The sequence below is a fragment of the Pholcus phalangioides genome, unplaced genomic scaffold (assembly GCF_987345545.1).
Source record: "Pholcus phalangioides strain wild (caught in Gottingen) unplaced genomic scaffold, Ppha-v1.0 ptg000020l_1, whole genome shotgun sequence".
NCBI lineage: Eukaryota > Metazoa > Arthropoda > Arachnida > Araneae > Pholcidae > Pholcus > Pholcus phalangioides.
Window position 1 is genome coordinate 7,314,571 of NW_028301613.1, and position 21,662 is coordinate 7,336,232.

At 39.2% G+C, this 21,662-nt stretch overlaps 1 protein-coding gene across 4 annotated transcripts in view; it reads left to right on the forward strand.

The window, feature by feature from the left end:
- Positions 1-12,630, forward strand: part of LOC149070892 (regulating synaptic membrane exocytosis protein 2-like) — an 86,940-nt gene extending 74,310 nt beyond the window's left edge. For 3 of the 4 annotated variants that reach the window (XM_089248294.1, XM_089248290.1, XM_089248292.1), the window contains exons 18-22: positions 1,782-2,083; positions 3,455-3,605; positions 9,555-9,766; positions 9,881-10,020; positions 11,197-12,630. In XM_089248294.1, coding sequence (XP_089104420.1) covers positions 1,782-2,083; positions 3,455-3,605; positions 9,555-9,766; positions 9,881-10,020; positions 11,197-11,394 — 1,003 coding nt within the window. In that variant the 3' untranslated portion in view covers positions 11,395-12,630. Of the gene's footprint in view, positions 1-1,781; positions 2,084-3,454; positions 3,606-4,992; positions 5,123-9,554; positions 9,767-9,880; positions 10,021-11,196 lie in introns of all 4 variants that reach the window. The other variant, XM_089248293.1, reaches the window with a different exon arrangement.
- Positions 12,631-21,662: the final 9,032 nt, after the last annotated feature.

Consider the following 21,662-nt stretch of genomic DNA (forward strand, 5'->3'; position numbering starts at 1 on the left):
TAAAATAGAATCTGCTAAATTTGTCAACAAATCTGAATTAAAAACTGCAAATTTGTAATTGAATCTTTTCTGAACTTAATTGCTAAAATATGTGCTGCCATCTACCGTTAGGAATGAAGTGCAAATAGCTTCCTATAATTTCATGTGAAACTGATGCTGCCATCTGTTAGTGACGAAAGCATACGTCGGCACAATCCATACGCAAAGGAAAAGTGCAAAAATTTAAAATTTAACAAAAGACCAATAACTAATATTTCAATTTTTTTTCAACAAATATTTAAAAATTTGGAATGTCTTAAAGATAATTGAATTTCTTCTAGAGAAGAAATTAAATCATTAAATTCAGAATGAATGAAAAATACTTCCAGAATTGAAGAAAGAAAATACAGTCGAATCCCGTTTTAACGAATACCGTTATAACGAAAACACTTTTCTAATCCCCCAGATAAGTTTACACAGGGACATTTTTAAATAACATGGAATTGCAACGGAATTTCGTTATAACGAAGTGATTTCTACGGTCTCTTGGAGTTCGTTATAACAGGATTCGACAGTATCTCAAAACTGATAAAAATTCGGAATTAATGAGAGAAATAATTCCAGAATTCGGGAAAGATATAATTCTGTAATTGATGAAAAAAATTCCTTAAATTGATGAAAAAAATTCCTTAAATTGATGAAAATACAGAATTAATGAGTAAAATAGTTCCAGAAAACGACGGAAACCCAGAATTTACGAGAAAAATTATTTAGAATTGGCGGAAATTCAGAATTAAAGAGAAAAATAATCTCCTAGAATTGACGGAAATTCAGAAATCACGAGAAAAATTATTCCAGAATTGACGGAATATTCAGAACAAAAGACAAAAATAATCCCAAAATCGACGGAAATTCAGAATTAAAGAGAAAAATAATCCCAGAATTGATAGAAATCAGAAATTTATGAAAAAAATAATCCCAGAATTGATGAAAATTACAGAATCAAATCAATGGAAGCCCACACACCTTGTTTACTGCAAAAAAATTGCATTTGGTATATGAATATTTTTTCACTTCTATGTATATTTCCTTAAATGTGAAAGCCGGTGCGACTTAGGCTGACCATATTTCCTCGAGAGAAATACGGGAAATTGGAATTCCAGATACGGGAAAATACGGGACATCGCCAATTATCGCCATGAACAACGCCAAAAGTGTAAAAAGTTGCCAAATATTGCTGAAATTACGGAAAAATCGCAATGGCCGGAAACGAAGCGTTGCTGCAACCTGCAGTGGATTAAAATGAATTCTACGTATTAAAACGTTCAACAAGCCAAATGTGGGAGATTAATGTTCTTATTTGTAGTTGTAATCATCTTAATATAATTTATGAGATGGAAAAAAATTTCAATCTTTGACTTCAATAAAGAATAAAAATTCAAGAAGGCGTCATGTAAAAAACGGGAAAAACCGGGACACTTTTGCAAAAAAGTCGGGACGGCCAGAAAAATAAAAAAAGCCGGGATTGTCCCGGGAAATACGGGACGTATGGTCACCCTAGTGCGACTGCACCTGTCGCGCGCGCACCCCCCCCCCCCCCGCGAGGGCGGCTCTGCACACTCAAGATATCCCATCAAACACGAAGTCCTTTTATAAGGACGAAACAGAAGTTTATATATATAGGCTATATAATAGGGCCTAATTTGGGTTTAAGTTTTCTCTCTAAGGATGAGAAAAAAGCTTTCCGTGATATAAAATTTTGTTGTTGTTGTTTTTAAACTAATTGTCGATGTCGTTCACAGCGAGTTTACGACGAGAATGCAGCAAGGATACGGACCAGTTCATCCGGAAGAGAAGACGGACGGTAGCCTGTCCGACACGGCCCTCGGATCAATGCAGGACCAGGTCGGAGGCTCAGGAGGTATTCAGTCCAGGCACCGTCATCTAGGCGGTGGTTCCACGGGCGCCATGTCAGCGGAGCCGAGGCCGTCCAGCGGCGGCAGTTCCAGGTCGTACAGTGGCGGTGGGAGTGGCGGCAAAAAGATGGCTCAATTCATGGGGTTGTCCAAAAGAAGTAGTTCTACTTCGCAGCTGAGCGTTACCGGTAATGAGCATTTTCTTCCTTGCTCTTTCATTAGTTTCTTTCCGCGGTATTACAAGTATGGCTCGTTCGTACGAAACAGACAAAGCCAACAGTAACAACTCGAATATTCGAGCAAAAGGTGGCAGCACTGCAGAGTTTGGAGTTTCCAGTAACACCTCTATAGTGAATCTAGTCACTGTCCCTCCGCATTTCGGCCGAGTGTACAAGACCACTCCGCTGTAAAAAACATTGGTTGCCTTAGCACTTCTTCCAAAGAGCATACATGCAGGATCGCTGTACAATGGGCAGCCTTCTAGTTCAGCTAATAGCTCATGACAGCAACATGGTGACCACCTCGCCATGAACCATATCAGGTGAGCCCAAGGACCAAATATAGCAAGCCACACGTAGAGCATGTATGCTCGTATACATAACCACCAGAGATCGGTTCACCCACGTGCTGAAAGGCTACCTCCTCGTTTCCAACGTCACTTAATGAAGCTTTGCATGCACTTTCTGAAACGGTACATTCGCGTCAAGTTTCGTGGCTTTAGCTTTTTCTGGAGGGGACATATACTTATAGGTCATTGCACACATTATATGAAAACAATCACTATTGGAGAAACTTCGGGTAAATCTAACAAGGCTGACGAACATCGCCCCACCAGAGAGGCAACACTGAAAGAACCAAATCATTCTACTTTCTCAGTTTTAGCAACAATAAGATCGGTCCAAAATTTTCTTATCCTTAAGTTTATTGTTGTTATAAGACATCTGAAATTTCCCTTATAAAAAAAAAACACAATTGATCACAAGGGATACCACAGGGTTCAGTTTTGGCACTCATAAAATTGCACATCGCTTAAAAAAGGCTGCAGAAAGAACATACCTGATACATGGGGGAGAGGTCATGAGTTTTTTCGTAATTTGTGACTTTTTAGATAGAATTCCGCCTTATTGTTAGACGTGGCTAATACAAAAATATTTTACCCAAAATTAAAAATCGTTTCTTACTGCCTTTTACTGTTTCATGTCTTATTTTCAATATGCAGTCGACGCTCGTTATAACGGCCCCACGTTATAGCGGCCATTCCATTACAACTCCCAAATGTTTTCATACAACTACTATCATAAATGTTTTACTTTCGACGTAACGACCCTCTCAATATAACGTCTATTTTCGACTGGACGAAGTGGGGGGGCGGGTCGTTATATCGAGTGTCGACTGCATCTGTATTTCACATTAGTCTATTGATAATGATCAGTGCTTATTGTTTCGTTTACTTTATTCATGTGTTTGATTTCATCTAATTCGATTTCTGCTCCTGCGACCATTCCCTCTAACCGAAAAAACAAAACACAAAAACCGGAAAAATAAACGTCAATTTAAAGGCAACAAAAAAAGACTTGGTTTCCGCCGAAAGCCTACGACCAGCATAGTAGTCCAGAGGAGCGAAGAAATCCTGCCTGACGATATATTGAAACTGAGCGCAGGGAGTGTCTCTTCCGATGGTGAAGGCAGCTTGTCCGGTGATAGCCTGACGTAAGTCCAAAACCAAAAAAAAAAAAAATTGAAACAAACCTCATAATAACTAACCCTATCTTCTTTTTTTACAGTGTCTTTCATAGATAGTTTCGTCTTCTGAGTTCTCGTCTCTTGTCTGCCTTTCTTTCTCTGTACATTCTCTTTTGCAACGTTCCCTGTTGGACCAGGACAAATATCAAAACCTCACTGATATCTGACGTTTTCGAATCTTATCAGGATTCACAGAAGGTTTTTCCTACCGAACCATCAACATAAATCAATCATTCAATGTTCTTAACGGTAATTCTGTAGACTGTGCTTCTGTAGATTATTCCAATATTCAATATTACGAACCAGTAACCATAAACTAAACTGCTGGAGAAAACACCGATCACCCAAATTCCAATGAATTTCTTGGATTCATATGCATTAATATCCAAGAATGCAAAAATTCTTGACATGACCACGGTAATATCAATCATGGATAACTTTGTTGTGATTTATCTTTCATAAGGAAACTGATCAAATCTAAGAAATTGTTGACTTCTCGTCCATCTTAAGCATTCTTCGATCTTGTTTATTTTCCTAAATTGGTCTCCAAAATCCTCTATCCGTGAAAATTCAATTCGAACTCAACGGACTCTAGGACAAGACAGCAAAGATAGCCTGCTTCGTGAAGATACGCGGGGGATCACGCCAATCTGAATAACATTGCATCCTTACAGGAAACCTACCACGATGGAAGGGGTGTTGGATTCGTTCGTAACGTAGAAAAACCTACACTTATGGGTGCAGATATGAAAACCTAAGAAAATGTTTTCCCTTCAAAAAAAGTATATCAAGTTCAAAAGGAGTATACCAAATCCCCGGTCTTCAGGTGGAGCTTGACCTGAAGTTCACGAAGCAATTAAAGTTTCCCAAGTAAAACTCTGAAATTTTCTTTTTGTCCTTTGCTGAAGACAAACGAGATTCGTGTTAAGGACGAGGAAATGGTACATCCCATTCCGAGAGTCTGTTCAGTATCAGTTCTCGTTTCTCCACGAGACAACCGAACTTATCTATCTTATCACTTTAATTTTTTAATGTCAAACCGAACACAGCCCTATCGCCAATCGGGAATTTCAGCCATTGCCCCAGATGAGAAGCAGTCCACCTCATTGCTTGTAACTCATTCCTTAAACACACACACACACAAACGCAGTCCATCCTATTACTGAACCAAATGTAGTCATGCAAGGAAAACGAATCCAACACGTCTTCCATCGTTTGTATTGATTTGTTTTCCAACCTCTGAGTCCACCAATGGCAACGGACAGGTTTCAGATTCCCCGCCACGGAAGGAAGAACAGAGTCGAAACAAAGCAGCAGCAATGTGAACGCATTGTGTTTGTTGTATTTTTTGCAGAAAGTGCTGGATCTCCATCAACTAGAACAAAAGGCGTTCATCGAAGTGAAGAGGTGACGCCGATATCTCATAGTAAAGCACCATCTTCCAGCACTCATTCGCTGGCTGATTCTTCTTCCTCTACTCATTCGTAAGTAGTTTGTAGAATCGTCACATGCATCCGCACCTGATGGTGAGATCCCTCTGTCATCTGTCTACCCATTTTCCAACAAGAATGCAGTGTATTTTATATGCTGTCCAAAAAAAAAAAAAACCACCTGTATCCGAACACACCTCCTTGCTCGATTTCCTTTTACTCCTCATTCATTAAGCGACCAATAAAATCCTTCGATACAGTTCGTACTCAAGATACTTTCATTAGTGAAATCGTATACTTTCATTAAACTTTAGTTTAATCAGCATCGTTTCCGGGAATTTTTCGCAATTTCTCGAGAAAATTTCATCGGGGAAATCACCAGCAACTTTACCAACTACAAATTTCTGAACTGTAATGTTAAGAAAACTATGGAAGAAGTTTAACGAATAAAGGGTAGCGTTTTCTTTCGTGAACTAACTCTGATGACAATCTTCCGAAAAGTGGAAAGGGAAGACAGAGATGAGAACACAAGATGTAAGATACAAAATACCTTTCGACTATAAATAGCAAATGTAAATTCCTACGAAAATAACTCAAAATAAAAAAAATGGAAATACCTTACAGACGTTTCGAGGCAAATGTAGTCCCTTCTTCAGTAAGAAAATTAGATAATGGTCTGCTATAGTGCAAATTGCTCGGGAAAGCACGTGGTCGGATACGTTGGCAGAGGAAGAGATTATGATTACGCCTACAATCAGGATCAAATGAGCCATCTTTTCAATCGTCATCTATTCCTCTGCCATCATCATCATCATCACTATTACGCTTCGATCCTCTATCTGACCACGTGGTCTCACTCTAGCGAGCGGTATGCGCTATAACAGACCGTTTTCTTGTTTTTTTTCCCCACCAAAGAAGGGGGCTACATTACCGTCAAAACGGCTTATGATGCCATGCAGGTAAGATTAATTCTTTATTTTGAGTAAATTTCGTCGAGTCTGCATTTTCAGCAAGACATAAGATATGAAAAAGAAGACAACTTCCCGAAAAAAAGAGCATGGGAGGTCTCCTGCTGAAAAAGCAGACAGCAGTTAGACTGCTCGCGTCTTTTGCCGTCTTTGATTGATTTTTTCCTTTCTGTGTGAATCACAGTGTTAGGTTATTATACAATCGCAGTAGCAGAGAAGTCTAGAACAGATAAAGGTAAGAATAAAATTATCCGAAGCTGGGTACTGTCTGGTCTGAGGGATCTTAATCTACTGATACTTAATCTCTGTTAATACTTTGGTACTGACAGAGAACTAACTATTCCAGTTTCTTTTCTGGAATTACCATGATCGGCTCTTCAAATGCCGAGAAAGAACATTTAATGCAATCGTGGAAGAGTAATTTCGTTTCGCAGTCGAAACTTGAAACCTTAAACATTTCAATTTCATTAAGACAAAAGGAGGAATGTCTGTCTTTTGATGGTAAATTTTGGTGACGGTCACACTCTTCGACGAGGTTAACCAATGGTCATCAGTGGGTCCGAAATAAACGCAGCGATAATTAGTTATCAAGACTTGGGATTGCCTAATTAAGATACATTGAACACTGAAAGACCGGACACTCCCTGCTTCACATCTCATGGAGATATTGAAGCGTTCCCGAAGGATGGGTGTATCCGGAAATTTAATAAATTAAAAAAAAAAAATTCAAACAAACACAACACACGGTCACATATTCAGCAGCGCGTCCTTAAGGGGTCACATGACGTTCAAATGAAAATGTGTTTCAACAAGTTTGGCGCCTTATTTATACACCAAAAGGCGCCAAATTGGAACGGTCATTTTTTAGCCATTCTTTGTCCCCTGCGTCTCGAATTTCATTGAAAAGCACCGTTTTTTTTTATTTTGCTCTGTAGGCACACATCAGTGGATTGTAGCGTGCATTTTGTATTATGATTAACCATTAATGAATAAAAAAAATATAAACTGTTTTTATAGCACAGATTTGCAAATTTTTCATCAATTTCAACATTTTTTTGCCAAAATCATCATGAAAATAAAATCACACAGTAAAATGCATGCTACAATTTATTGATATATACCTACAGAGTAAAATTTAAAAAAAATTGATGCTTTTAAATGAAATTTGAGACGCCGGGGACAAAAAAATGACTAAAAAGTGACCGTCCCAATTTGGCGCCTTTTGGTATGTAAATAAGGCGCCAAACTTCTTGAAACCCATTTTTTAAACTAAGAGACCTAAAATTGTTATTATATTCATACTGGAATGTCAATAAAGCATTTTTAGCTAGAAATATTGAATAATAAGACCCTTAAATAAATACAAATTACAAATCATCAATCATGAATCAAGAGGTCGAACCGTCACTCTATAAACTAATCGCCTCTGTCGATTGAATTCATCACTTCACGTCTTACCTGACAAGATGCATGAACGCGTCTGTCGTGGGGTGGGGGCACGACCTCCTATATAACCTAGACCACCTTATCTAGGTGGTCGTGGTGGGGGACGCCTATTGCTATGAAAGAACTAGAAGAGAGGGTGACACAAAATTGAAGAAGTTGTATGAACTGCTCTGAAGGATTGTATTGGCACAAAGGCTGAGCACGTTTTTCGTCCTCGTGACTGATTGTCCTCCATGAATCAACCCCTTTTCTGTCATTCTATTTGTTTCTCTAAAAAATAAGCTTGCTTTTGTATTGTTCTCGCGGGTTGACATTAACTATCAAAATGATCCGGGATTGTTTTTAATTATTGTTTTTTTTTTACCCACGTTACTTTTAGTTTGTTCGAGCTCCTCCATGTTCTGGAAAATTGTTGGTTGCGTGTATTTTAATATTGTTTCGTTTTTTTCCCTTCCAATGCTGATTTCAATGGTTGTTATATTTATTATGTGCGATGTTTTACTTTTCTTTTCGCGCGAATATTCTGTGTTTGTCGCTTCATTGTTGCAAAATATAATATTTTGACGTTACCATACCTTGCACATCCATGTTTCTATGTATTTGGTTTCTCCCATTTTTACACGATTTTGTTTTGGTTTTAATGCACATCCATGTATGTTTTATGTGCGTAATTTTGCATTTCGATATTGTATGTGTCGTTGATGTATTTTTTTTAAATTGCGTTATAAAATGATGCTGTTTACTTATTTAAATTCAAAGTGATTTTGAGTAACAGCAAAGCATGTGTTGAAATATATCTCGACTTACCTAATCAGATAAATGAATAACATTCCCGTTGAAAATTCCATGCTCAGCAATCTTAGCAACATCAGATATTTCTGCCTCGAATGTCGTGCTCGAACTACTCTGAAACATCTGCGAAACCTATCCTACGAAATCGAGATAAATTTTTGGCAGGGCCTATCCGTTTGCGGACATCTGCTGTCCTCAAAACTGGGAACCCTTAGGGAACCCGTATGAAGAGGAAAGACGAGCAATTTAATCCTCGTTGAGCCTTTCAGGATACCCTCCTCGCTCGGAACCGAATCCTCTCTACCAATGGCTTCCATATCTGTCGTAAGCGTACTCTTAAGAGTAACAGATAGGCTATTCAGGGGTACCCGAAAAATTGCCATCGATGGCGATAAAAGGAGTAATATAAAGTAGCGAAAAAATTGCTGAACATCAGTTAAACGTTTCTAGGAATATGTAAGCCTTTCACTCATATCTATATGCATGCATGTCTTCTACACACATCTAGGCGTACGCAATACGCAAGACTCATTCGCATTTTTAAGAGTGCGCAAGATTTGTTCGCGTTTCTAAGGGTACACTGTACGTAAGTCACATTCACATTTTTACGCAAATATCGTGAGTATTTCTATAGATAGGGAAAGTCTCCTACTCATTTCAAAGACCTCTGTATGTTTTTTTTTTTGAGACGTACAAGTTTCCTGGGCATTCCAAGTGGTACCCATGCCTTCTACTCATTTCTGTGTTTACGCGACGCTAAGCCTTTAAAGCATTCCTATGGCTACGCCAACCTCCTGCGTGTTATAAATTGCAAAGCGTACTGGAAACGTGACAGGCTGGGAATTGACAATCTGCACTATCATCGTCATCAAACCCCCATCCCCCCATACCTAAATCTGAAGGGGCATGAATCTCTCTCAACCTCTACACGATAAAGTAGAAAACCAATATAATATTGAAATTAAATGTGATAAAAGAAGAGTAATAAAATGAAAAGCAGAAACATAAAACGGCTAAAAGGTAAATAATGTGAATCAGTGATAACAAATAAGTAAAACGGAAGTTAATCTAACGAAACTAATCCTATAATGCCTAATCTGCAATTGTTTCCGGAACTCGTCGTGGCAAACACTCGCGGATATCTTCTGTTTATTACCGTTCCCTAATGGCGATAACGCGTCGTGATAATGGCTATGTAGTCGATTTTAAATAATAACTGTCGATTCGACTAAGGGGAAACATTCGATAACTAATTTTTCTTTATTGTATGACTTTTTAAGGTGGATGCCTGTCCTCAGAATAACTGACGAGGGTGAAATGTCAAGCTTCGTCGAGGGACTTGGTCCAGGTCAGCTCGTCGGACGACAAGCCTTGGCATCGCCGGCTCTGGGCGAGGTACAGCTTAGTCTGTGCGAACGTAAAAGCAAACTCGAGGTGGAGGTTATCAGAGCGCGAGGGCTCCAGGTCAAACCAAACGCCAAAATTCTGCCGGGTGAGCTGATAAAAAAAAAACCGTCCATTCCATTTCATGAAAACGTTTCGTTTATCGGATCCAATCCGTTTAGTTCGTTAACCACTGACTTATTCGTTTCGTTGTTTTTTACAGCACCGTACGTTAAGGTGTACTTGCTGAAAGGCAGGAAGTGCGTCGCCAAAGCAAAGACTTCCGTTGCAAGACGCACCAGGGATCCACTCTACCAGGAACAGCTGGTCTTCCACGAAGACTTCAGGAATTGCTGCTTACAGGTAAGCGAACGGTTACTAAGGGGGGGGGGGGGAGGGAGAATTGAAATGTATGATAGGGAGTAATAGTAATAAATGGTAATTTTGCTTTCTATTCAAGTGATCTTCTTCATGCGCATTTTTATCGATCCACGCTGTGATCGCATTCAAAGTTGGTCTGGAGCGATTTCCCACTACACACGCATGCACACATTTATTTTACATCACCTGCAAATTTCCTTCACATTGGTACTATGATCGAGCATACCAATAAAAAAAAAAATTGATAGTAGACATAGGACACTTCCTTATAGTACTGCACTTAATGTACCAATCCCATTCACCATAACCGCCGTGACCCATTACCCCAACCATGAATCTATTCATTTCAACAACTCTCCTCCTATTCTGATCGTATTCTGATCTGTAGATTACCATGTGTTGGACCCAATCGAATGCTTTTTGGAAATCAAATAGACAACATTCAGTATATTATTATCACCAAATTCGATGCGAGAAAGTGGGAGAGATTGGGTATTACGGATGAATCCGAAGGAGAACCATTAGCTTATGAGGCAAGGAGCCTATATCGAGTATCACCGATATAGAACCAAAGAGTTCTCGGAACCTTCACAATGTTTCAAGTGTTGGAGTTTGGTCACGCAGTATGCAATTTCAAGCTCGACCTAAAGTGTAAGAAATGGGGCTGTGAAAAGAGTAAAAAATAAGTGACTACAAGAACTTGACATCTTGCCGAAATGGCGTCTGTTTGAATGTAGGACGAACAAGTAAACTTGATGTTAGGCACCGCTGCACGACTGCTTCGTGTAAAGTGTTGCAGAAGGAAGAGTTGAGACCCCAAATGAACACTTACTGCGAGGTTTGATGACTGTAAATACAGTATTTGTTTAGTCCTTTGTTAAATGTTAATAACTTGGTCTACACTTCATTTATTGATTGCGAACCCCCAACTGATTCTAACCTGTGTTTAACATGGAAACCTGTAAGCTTCATCTGAAAATTTTTTCTCCTCTGAGAGTTTCTTTTTCGAAGACGAAAAATCAGTCATTTGCTATCGAAATACCTGTACCTTGCGAGTGTACAACTAATAAAGATATTAACTAGAAGAAGTTTTTTATTTCATTATTTCGAAAGCTGAATCTTCATATTGTATACCTAAATTTATTATCTAATTTTCAGGTGACGGTGTGGGGTGACTACAGCCGCATGGAAAAGAAAGTCTTCATGGGCGTGTCACAGATAATGTTGGATGACCTGGATCTCTCGAACCTCGTCATTGGCTGGTACAAGCTCTTCCATCACACGTCACTGGTTAATGTTCCAAATGTTGGTTCGACGAGGAACTCTTCGCTTTTGTCGCTTGACAGCTTCGGCTGAGTTTTTAAATAAGTAGAATTTAAAAGTGGAAAAAAAATTACGTTAATGGATGGAAAAAAGATGATGATATAAACACACAGTTTACGCAAAAATGATGTTAAAACTCGTAAGATAATTATGGTGATAAATGAAGTGGGGAAAAAATAACAACAAGAAACAATAATTGCGTTTGTAATGTTTCGCCTTTTTTTCCTAAACTTGTGATCGAACCTTCCCTTCGGAAAAACATTCCCGTGCACGCATGGTTGTGCACCAAAACACAAACTGTTGGGAATGGCTGACTCCCCTCCTAGGAATAATGGGGATAAACACGAGCAAAAAAAATAACAATAATAAAATACAGAAATCAAGACTGATATTTGTTGAATACGATTTTGATATGTTGAAAAGATTGAACACTGCCGTCGAATTATCGCCAAGTTGGTGAAGAAGCAGAAAAGAGTAAAAAAGAATTGATTCAGTTCCTCCAATTTGTTTTTTGTTTGGGAAAAAACTTAGGCGTCGAAAAATGTAAGGAAACTATTTGATCGGAGAAAAGGAATCAGTTTCATTCTATCTCTTTATCTCACAGTACATATATCTAAGAAGAAAAACAAATATATATATACATACATTAAAAAAAATCTACTATACTCTTCTCATCAAATCGCAAAGTCCATTTGTCGAAGTCCATTCGAAACGAACTAAGAAAAAGACATTGGTTTGTTCGATTCCTTCTTCTCATTACTACTATTATTTTTGTTAATTTTTACAGAAGAAGTTATTTTATGATCTCGATGAATTGTTATTTGAAGATGAAGAAGAATATGATTGTTATTTCTGCTGCTCAACTTTCAACGTCTGTGCCGAAAACGTCAGGAAACACGCTCCGTACGTCGATCCAATTAATTTCAAGGCGAAGCAAAGGAAACAAACACGTGAATGACGATGATGATGTTCGTATGATTGTCTTTCCTTTTCTTGTTTTTTGTCTGGAAACACCTCAAAAGGCAACTTCTGTATCTACTTAATTTTACCAAATATTATTATACATTTAAAAGGGAGAAAAACTAAAGAACATCACCATCGAATAACGTGACTGTGTGACGACGTGCACATTCGAAAAAAAAATAATTTACGAGCACCAAACAAACACATTGTGATGAAAACGATTACCATGAACGCATATCTCTCTCTCTATCTATCTCTATCTCTTGCCTTCCCCCATCCCTTCCTTCCCCCTCCCAATTATACCACATAAGATACCAAGAAAGTTTGCCATTCGAGAAAACAGCTTGACCGAAAATGATATTTTGGCAAAAACCTCAGCATTCTATAGTTACAACCATCTGGTTATTCGCAGCTGTAAGCTGTCGGGGTTTTTTTCCAGTAAAACTCACAAGTCAAGTTCTTGGGATGGCCGCAAGCAATGTGCCTGCCCGTCGTAGGATAAGACATCAAAATGCTCCCGCTCATGCGAAGTTACCATATGCACCATTGGTGTACACTGCATATTTGTTCACCCCTCAACGAAGATGGTTCATTCAGGTCAAACAATATCAGAGAGAACATTAGGAGACGATAATGAAATATCGGCTGAGTTCAAGCTATAAATTTTTTGCGGCAATTAATCATAGATGGGGGATCTCTTGCAGTCTGCGACTGCTCACAGTTGCAAGCCATCTATTTATGATTATTCATTTCCCTTACAAGGCGAGATATTTTCCATCTCTCTTTCCCCAGAATAGATGGAAGAAGTGCGTTAGAGTTCTCCATCTCATCATCATTACTTTTTATTGGTAACATTATGAACTAAAGATCTCTCGATCTCTTTTCCAGCGTCATCAATGGGAAAATCGTTTTTCTGAAAGACAGGTTATGTAAGAAAGGATATGGTTTTTTCTATGTTAATCAAAATATATAAAGAGGGAAGGGTAGTGGATGCGTTTGATTATGTCAACTTCAACCGGATTCCCACGGCCATTCGGAAATACTTGAAAATTCGACATCGTACAGCAACCCCCTACCCAGAACCAGAGGAACAGGAGACCAAGGCACTCAGTCCATCTTCTCAGAACGACCGGAAGGTTTGCCGTGACCTCCAAAAATTTTATTACAATTAGGCCTTACAAATTTAATGTGGTCGTCAAAAAAGTATGACTTAAAATGGGGGAATTTACAAAAAAAAGGAGGGCACTATAATTTAGGAATTATTTAATTAAAATTACTATTACGAGACTTACACAAAACTGAAGGGAATAAAAGTTAGTTATAAAATATGGGACAAAAAAAATTAAAATTTCGGGAAACACATCAACCAGGGCATTGTTAATTTCATTCATATTTAGCAAAGTTCCGCGTCCTTTTCAGTTCTTTCGCGACCATGGGGGGGGGGGTACATACGGTCATACGCGCTGTGATTCACCTTTCCCCTGTTCAGTTCAGGCACCGCGGTACTTCCTTGCACTCTCTTCCTCCTTGGCTTTCCTCACCCACATCTATGACAAGCTTCTCCATTGAGGCAAAGCACCGCCAAGTGGATGAAGCAAAGACACTCGAAACACTGGTGGGGCTAGTTATAGTTGGGACCAGATAGTCTTCAACCCTTCCATCCGACGAAATAGCGGGACTCCGTTCAGCAAAGGGAGAGCGGTTAAAAGAAGCTGACGCCCTCACCAAAATGAAAACTATCGTTATCGATCTAACTGTTTCCTCGAATCGGAAAACTTTCCCAGTGGTCTATGTATTAAAATGAAAATATTGAGTCAAAGAAACATCACTCTTGTATAAAGGACACAAGTTATATATACAAATATATATATATATATAAATGACAATTAAATAAAAAAAAGAAAACTTTTTATTATATCCTCTTCCACGTATTTTATATTTGACAAAAATATGAAGAAAATTGTGTACAGTATGTAAGGTGAAAACAAAAAAAAATTATATTTCACTGTTCCTGTGTTTGGTCCTGAGGATCAATTATTATATACATATATATTATATTTCCCTCCTCTTCCTCCTCCTCCTCGTCTTTTTTGCCACTGTTGTTCTCGCCGGGGTGAAGAGTGTTGATCTTCATTCCCTCACCAAATAATGGCACTATAAATAGTGTCAAAAATGATATTTGAAAACAAAAAAAAAAAACGCTCAAAGGACTGGGCCAAATGTTGTAGTGTGTTGAGGTATACTTTAACAAAAAAAAAAAAGCCTTATTTGATTTATATATATCTATATATTATATACATATTGTATAAGTTTGAAAAAAAATATTGGAAAAGTGGGTAAATAGCGGATTACGAATAACTTTTCAGTTCTTTTTTAATCCTTTATAATTTCTTTTCTTGCGAGAAAAGCAGTCGCAAAATTCTCCGGAAATTATTTATTGTGTGTTGGAGAATTCGAAGAAGAAGCAAAAAAAAAAAAAACAAAAAAAAAATATCATGTATTCAAATTGTATTATTATTACTACACTACGTTATTAAAAACTTATTTTGCAAGCAGCTTGTTTCTTTTTCCCCCGCAGTGTTGTCTGTATTCTCAAACATAGATGGCGACAGCTGATAATTTTTTGGTGTCAAATAGAGGGTTACAATTATGGTGACCATGCGTCCCGTATTTCTCAGGACAGTCCCGGTTTTTCTCGTTTTTTTTAAAACAAATCCTACTTGAATTTTTATTCTTTATTGAAATCAGAGATTAAAATTGTTTTTTTTAAACTGATAAATTATATTTTATCGTTACAAATGTAAATAAAAATATTGATCGCACATATTGCCGCTGTGGTGGTCGAGTGGTCATAGTGACGGACTCGCATCCCCCACCGGCGCTACAGTGGTGGTTGGCTGCAGTTGGTTTTCTGTGGTTTCCAACTCCAAGGCGTGAATGCGAGCCGATCTCCCCGGTAAAAAGTCTCGCCACAGAGAGCAACAGGCCTACAACGTAACAGAAATTCAATCATTACACTTCACTCGTAATTTGAAGTATAGATGGCAGCACTGTATTTATCAAGCACAGCATTAGCTACACACTCAGACTGTTAGGTGCACTCACTTTGTTCCAGACTCTGCCACGAAGCTGGGCTGGACGGGATAAGTCCGGTGGCAAGAGCCCCTGGCGTTCATTCATTCATGATCGCACATATTTAATATGGTGAACGTTTTATTTCGTGGAATTTGTTTCAATCCACTGCAGTTCGTAGTTGTGCTTCATTCCCCTCCATTGTTGACCTTTCCGTGATTTAAGCAGTATTTTGGCAACTTTCCTTACTTTTGGCATCGTTTTTTTTAGCGATAATTGGCGATGTCCCGTATTTTTCCGTATGAGGCTTTCCGAATAGACGTAATAACCATCATCAGCATCACTTTGAGGGACAAGCAGAGGATGATCCCCATAGAAATCAATGTGAAAAGTGGCGATTTTACCGTGGAAATGCAGAAAATTGGTGGGAGTTTACCGTCACATCAATGATTTTAAAAATTGAATTGAATTTTGGAAATATTGAGTTCGTTTAGAGATACGGAGCCCAGAAAATTGAGCATAAAATAATTAGCAAGACCTACTTTTGAGTTGGATATCCATGCAATAACATTGATTTAAACTTTTTATTTATATCTTTTCAAGTGCGAAAATGGAAATGAATGTCTCCGTACTGTCTTTTAATATTCAACTGGATCAATACATATAGTTTAGGATATTTTGAAATTAATTACGGGCCCATAAATTACACTGAAAAAATTCCACAGCTTTATTCAAGCATTTTTTGAAGCAAAAACAGACAGATCGATAACTTGAATTTTAAAAAAAAATTCGAAATTTCTAGCTCCCATTAAAAAGAAGAAAAAACGATTCATTTCTATGTTTCTTTAATTTGTTTGTTTCATGAGTCGAGCAGGAAGTCGCCATATTGGTTACCTTGTATGTCCCTCAAGAAAGAGGGAAATATCACGTGATCCAAAACCCTCATTTGAAATCCCGATTCCCCGTATTTCTCTCGAAGAAATATGGTCAGCCTAGTTACAAACAATCCTCCTACGTTTTAGAAAATTCGTTCTTTCGCCCTTTTTTTTCAGTTTCCCGGAATTATTCTAATTTTCTTTTTTCACTCTGAAATTCTTGTCATTGGTATGAGTGTTCGCGTATGTGTGTGTGTTTTTCCCCCTACAGTTTCCCACGCTTTGACCAGCACCATCAAAATTCCCAGACGAATCCAAATAGCCTCCAAGCAGGGTAAATGCTATTCTAACCATTGCCCAGTTTTCCCGAAGGTAACACGAGAAAGACAACACGGAACACGGAAAGGTAACACGGAAAAATTGCTCTGAAAGAAGAAAATCAGAAATAAATAGGATGCCAACAAATGACAACCTCACTTACTGAGTGAGTGAGTGACCCAGTGAGTGACTGAGTGACCGAGTGAGTGACTGAGTGACCGAGTGAGTAAGTGATTCAGTGAGCGAGTGGGTTAATGATTCAATTACGGGAATTTTATTACGGGAGTCGGTGACGTTTTGTGAGTGATGGAAATCTGTTACGTTTTTGTGTTACGGAAGTCGGTTACGATTTTGGGGTCAAGTTTTCATTTAACTCTTACATATATCGGGACCCATTTGACACATCAGGACCAAGTAATGTGCGTGTACCCAGAGTTTCCCACACCTTACAGCAGGTCCCCTAAGCTGAAATAGATGGCGGGCCCCCAAACAAGCTTTTTCACGGGCCCCTCTGTGCTTAATTTATAGTGTGAAAATATCAAAAAGCGATAAGAAACGTTCCGGCCCCTGTCAGCCCTGCCCTCGTGGGGGTCATGCCGAGAGGTATGTATACGTAAAATATACATATATCACCAGTGCTCCCAACATACAGGGTCGGGGTACCTGGGGGATTGCACATATACCTTCATGGGGAAGTTAAAAGGTTTCATTTCCAGGGGTCCTTGCGATAGTGGAAGCCCAAGGTATATCCAGTCTGGGACCCCATAAAATTTGCGAATTCGGTCAAGGGTAATTGTGTGAGGGGGGGGCGGCTGGATTTTATTCGTTGATAAAATGAATATTTGCAGTGGCCCTCACAGGGGGATGCCCGATTGGCTTCCGAGTCAGGGGTCTCGTTTCATTTTGGGGGCACTGGATGAATCTCATTCTTTTCTGTCGTTTAACATTGTAGAATTTTCAACAGCGGAAGCCCGAGATAAATCCAGTGTCTGGGTGCCCCACTAAATATCTGCGTATTGGGTCCCCGTTACTGGATGTGGGCCCTAGATTTTATTCGTTTTAAAATTGATAAAAATTAAAAATTTTCGTGGCCACTCACTGGGGGTATGTCCGACAAGCCTTCAGGTCGGGGCCCCATGGAAAAGTCGGCAGGTTTCATTTCGGGTGTCCCTGGATGAATCTCATTGATTTTTGTTGTTTAACATTGTAAAACTTGCAACACATCGGTAGCCCGAGATAAATCCAGTCAGGGCCCCCACTACAATTCAACGAATTGGAGTTTGGGGAGCCCCATGGGGGAAGTTTTCTGGGGTTACTTGATGAATCGCATTTGTTTTTTGTTGCTTTATTATTATAAAATTCGCTTCTTCTGTAAGCTAGTGCTTTCACGTGTCCCTTTCCAGTGGTAGGGGGGGGGGGGCAGAGCCCCCTAGTACTGTATATAAAATAACATGTCCTGACTGATTCATCATCACCGAGCCAAAACCGCTGAAGCTGTAAATATCAAATTTTGTGAATAGTTTTTTTCACGACGTAAAGACTCACTACTCACTAAGAAATGGTTTTTCCATATTCAACAACCTAAGGGCGTCGTAAGAGGGGGGGGGGGGGGGTCAACAAGGGAGGGGGGGGGTCAACGTTGAAATCATGCCGAGCCGAAACAGCTGAAGCTATAAATATGACATTAGATCAATATTGTAATATAGACTCACTGAGAAGGGATTTTTCCAAATTCAACTCCCTAAGGGTTTCAAAAGTTATATGGAGCAATCAGCACTGAGCCGAAGTCGCTTAAGCCATGAATATGAAATTTAGTTAGTATTATATTTTATAACGTACATACACACTAAGACAGGATTTCTGAAAGTTCATCACCCATCGGGGTTATGAGGTGAGAGTAATTTTGAGATCGCAAAAACACACGAGAGCGAAGCCGCGGATAACAACTGGTAATAAAATATAATGCTTACTAAATTTTATATTTATGACTTCAGGGATTTCGGCTCAGTGATGATTACTCCATATAACCCCCCCCCCCCTTTATTAGGGGGGTTGAATTTTGACATTTGACTTAAGTCTTAGACTTAAAACGAACATTCGATTATGTTGATTTAAATATTCTAACAAATAAAAACACTTCTCAGCAGGCAATGTACTATATTGGTTTAAAACGTATTACTACAATAGGAAACAAACTGTGCCATAATAAATGGTAAAATCAGCACATTTGAAATTTAATGAAAGGAGTCCCGCAAGGATCGGCCCTTGGGTCATAATTATTTCTAGTTTATATTAATGATTTATGTAAAATAAAGTACAACGGTAAAATAATTTCATTCGCAGATGACACAAGCCTATATGTTGAAGGCGGGGGTGGATTTAGAGCTCGCTGTTGGTAGGGGTGATTTTGCAAATCTTTGAAAAATCTAGTCTAAGCATCGGTGACCACATGTCCTGCATTTTGTCTCGTATTTTCCGTGACAGTCTGGTTTTTCTGTTTCTTCTTCTCCATGCAGACTTTTTGAAAAATGTCACGGTTTTACTCGTTTATAGTCGAAGTTTTCTTGAATTTGTTGTTGCAATATTACCATATAGAAGTTCCGAAAATTTCATAAAATATCGCATTTCGTTTGAGGGGAAATCTAAGGAGAACACCTACATCCAGCAGTGGATTGAAATTGGTTGTTGATGATGCCACACCTATTAAAACCAGCATTTTAAATACAGTTAAACTCGGTTATAACGACATCGAAGATTCCGCGGGATCTCGGCGTTATAACCGAGTCTGGCTGTATTGCTTTCACTTTTAGAATATTGTTCTAGAGCTCTTTTAGTTATTTTCTAACATTTACCGGTGATTATGTATGATCCCCACCTCGTATTAGTTCGCTACGACGCAGTTCGTTTTGTAGAGGCTATATAATTATGTCCTACTACTGATGCTGGAAAACAAATTAATGGAATAAAGTGAATATAATGATAAGTTTAATTTTCTCCATCAGCAAAACTGGTAAAAGAAAGCCATAGCCTCATATTGTTTAAAGTTATATGCGTGAGTTCAAAAATCGTATGAAATGATCTCGTTTTAAACATCCAATTCTTGGACATAAGTGGACTCTTGGGTGACAAATTACATTTTCGAAAACTGAAACTCACGGAACCACAGCTTCAAGAAACGATAGAAAAAATGGCATTCTTTTTGGGCAATGTTAGAGGAGTATTTTAGAAGGATAATTTTCACACAGTTTTCATTGCATACATATTTCATTTGTAATTTTCAAACAAAACCTACAATATTTAATTAGTAATATCTGACATAATTTTCATTCAAAACATGCAGTATTTGTTTAACAATTTTCGACATGATTTCCTCCCTTACATATTTATAATTAAAGGGTTCCAATCTACTAATCTAGAAAAACAGATAACACGCAAATGTAAGAAAAAACGGGAGAAAAATATTCATTTCTCACAAATATTGATGTCATAATTAAAATGCTACATTATGAGCTCTCAAATAGTCTTTAATGTCACATCCTTGATGATACTTGTCAACTAAATTCTTTAATCTCTGCGCAGATACGTCCCGGTATTTCTTTCTCCTAATGTGTTTTGTCCACTTCCAATTTGCTGCATCCGAACTTCATTCAAACTCTGTTCTCTTTTTATGGCACCGATGAACTTCCATGTATCTGGGTGGTGGTGAGCAGATAATTGCTGTTGGAACGATCGATGTCATCCTTCTATAGAATTGTTGGTATTAGGGAAATCGTTACGCGATCAATCACTTACTCACTCGGTCACTCAGTCACTCACTGGGTCAGTCACTCACTCGGTCACTCAATCACTGACTCGGTCACTGGATCAATCACTCGCTCAATCACTTACTCGGTCACTCAGTGACTCACTGGGTCACTCACTCACTCGGTCACTCAATCACTTACCCACTCGGTCACTCAGTCACTCACTGGGTCACTCACTCACTCGGTCACTCAATCACTTACTTACTCTGTCACTCACTCATCGGTCACTCAGTCACTTACTTACTCGGTCACTCACTCACTCGGTCACTCGCTCAATCACTTACTCGGTCACTCAGTGACTCACTGGGTCACTCAGTGACTCACTCGGTCACTCAATCACTTACCCACTCGGTCACTCAGTCACTCACTGGGTCACTCACTCACTCGGTCACTCAATCACTGACTTGGTCACTGGATCAATCACTCGGTCACTCAATCACTGACTCGGTCACTGGATCAATCACTCGGTCACTCACTCAATCACTGACTCGGTCACTCACTCAATCACTGACTCGGTCACTGAATCAATCACTTGGTCACTCACTCAATCACTGGGTCACTCAGTCACTCACTGGGTCACTCAGTCACTCACTGGGTCACTCAGTCATTCGGCCACTGTCACTCGGTCACTCACTCCCTCGGTCACTCAGTAACTCAATCGCTCCCTCCCTCGCTAACTGACACGCATTGAATTGTCGTCGGTGAATTGCTAGTCGGTGAATTTTTCTAGCGGTGAATTTTCCTAGTGGTGAATTGTATGGCGGTGAATTGTTGGTCGGTGAATTTTCCGGCGGTGAATTGTTGTCGGTGAATTGTTGGTCGGTGAATTTTCCGGCGGTGAATTGTTGTCGGTGAATTGTTGGTCGGTGAATTTTCCGGCGGTGAATTGTTGTCGATGAATTGTTGGTCGGTGAATTGTTGGTCGGTGAATTTTCCGGCGGTGAATTGTTGGTCGGGGAATTTTCCGGCGGTGAATTGTTGGTCGGGGAATTTTCCGGCGGTGAATTGTTGGTCGGTGAATTTTCCGGCGGTGAATTGTTGGTCGGTGAATTTTCCGGCGGTGAATTGTTGTCGGTTAATTGTTGGTCGGTGAATTGTTGGTCGGTGAATTTTCCGGCGGTGAATTGTTGGTCGGGGAATTTTCCGGCGGTGAATTGTTGGTCGGTGAATTTTCCGGCGGTGAATTGTTGGTCGGTGAATTGTTGGTCGGGGAATTTTCCGGCGGTGAATTGTTGGTCGGTGAATTGTTGGTCGGTGAATTTTCCGGCGG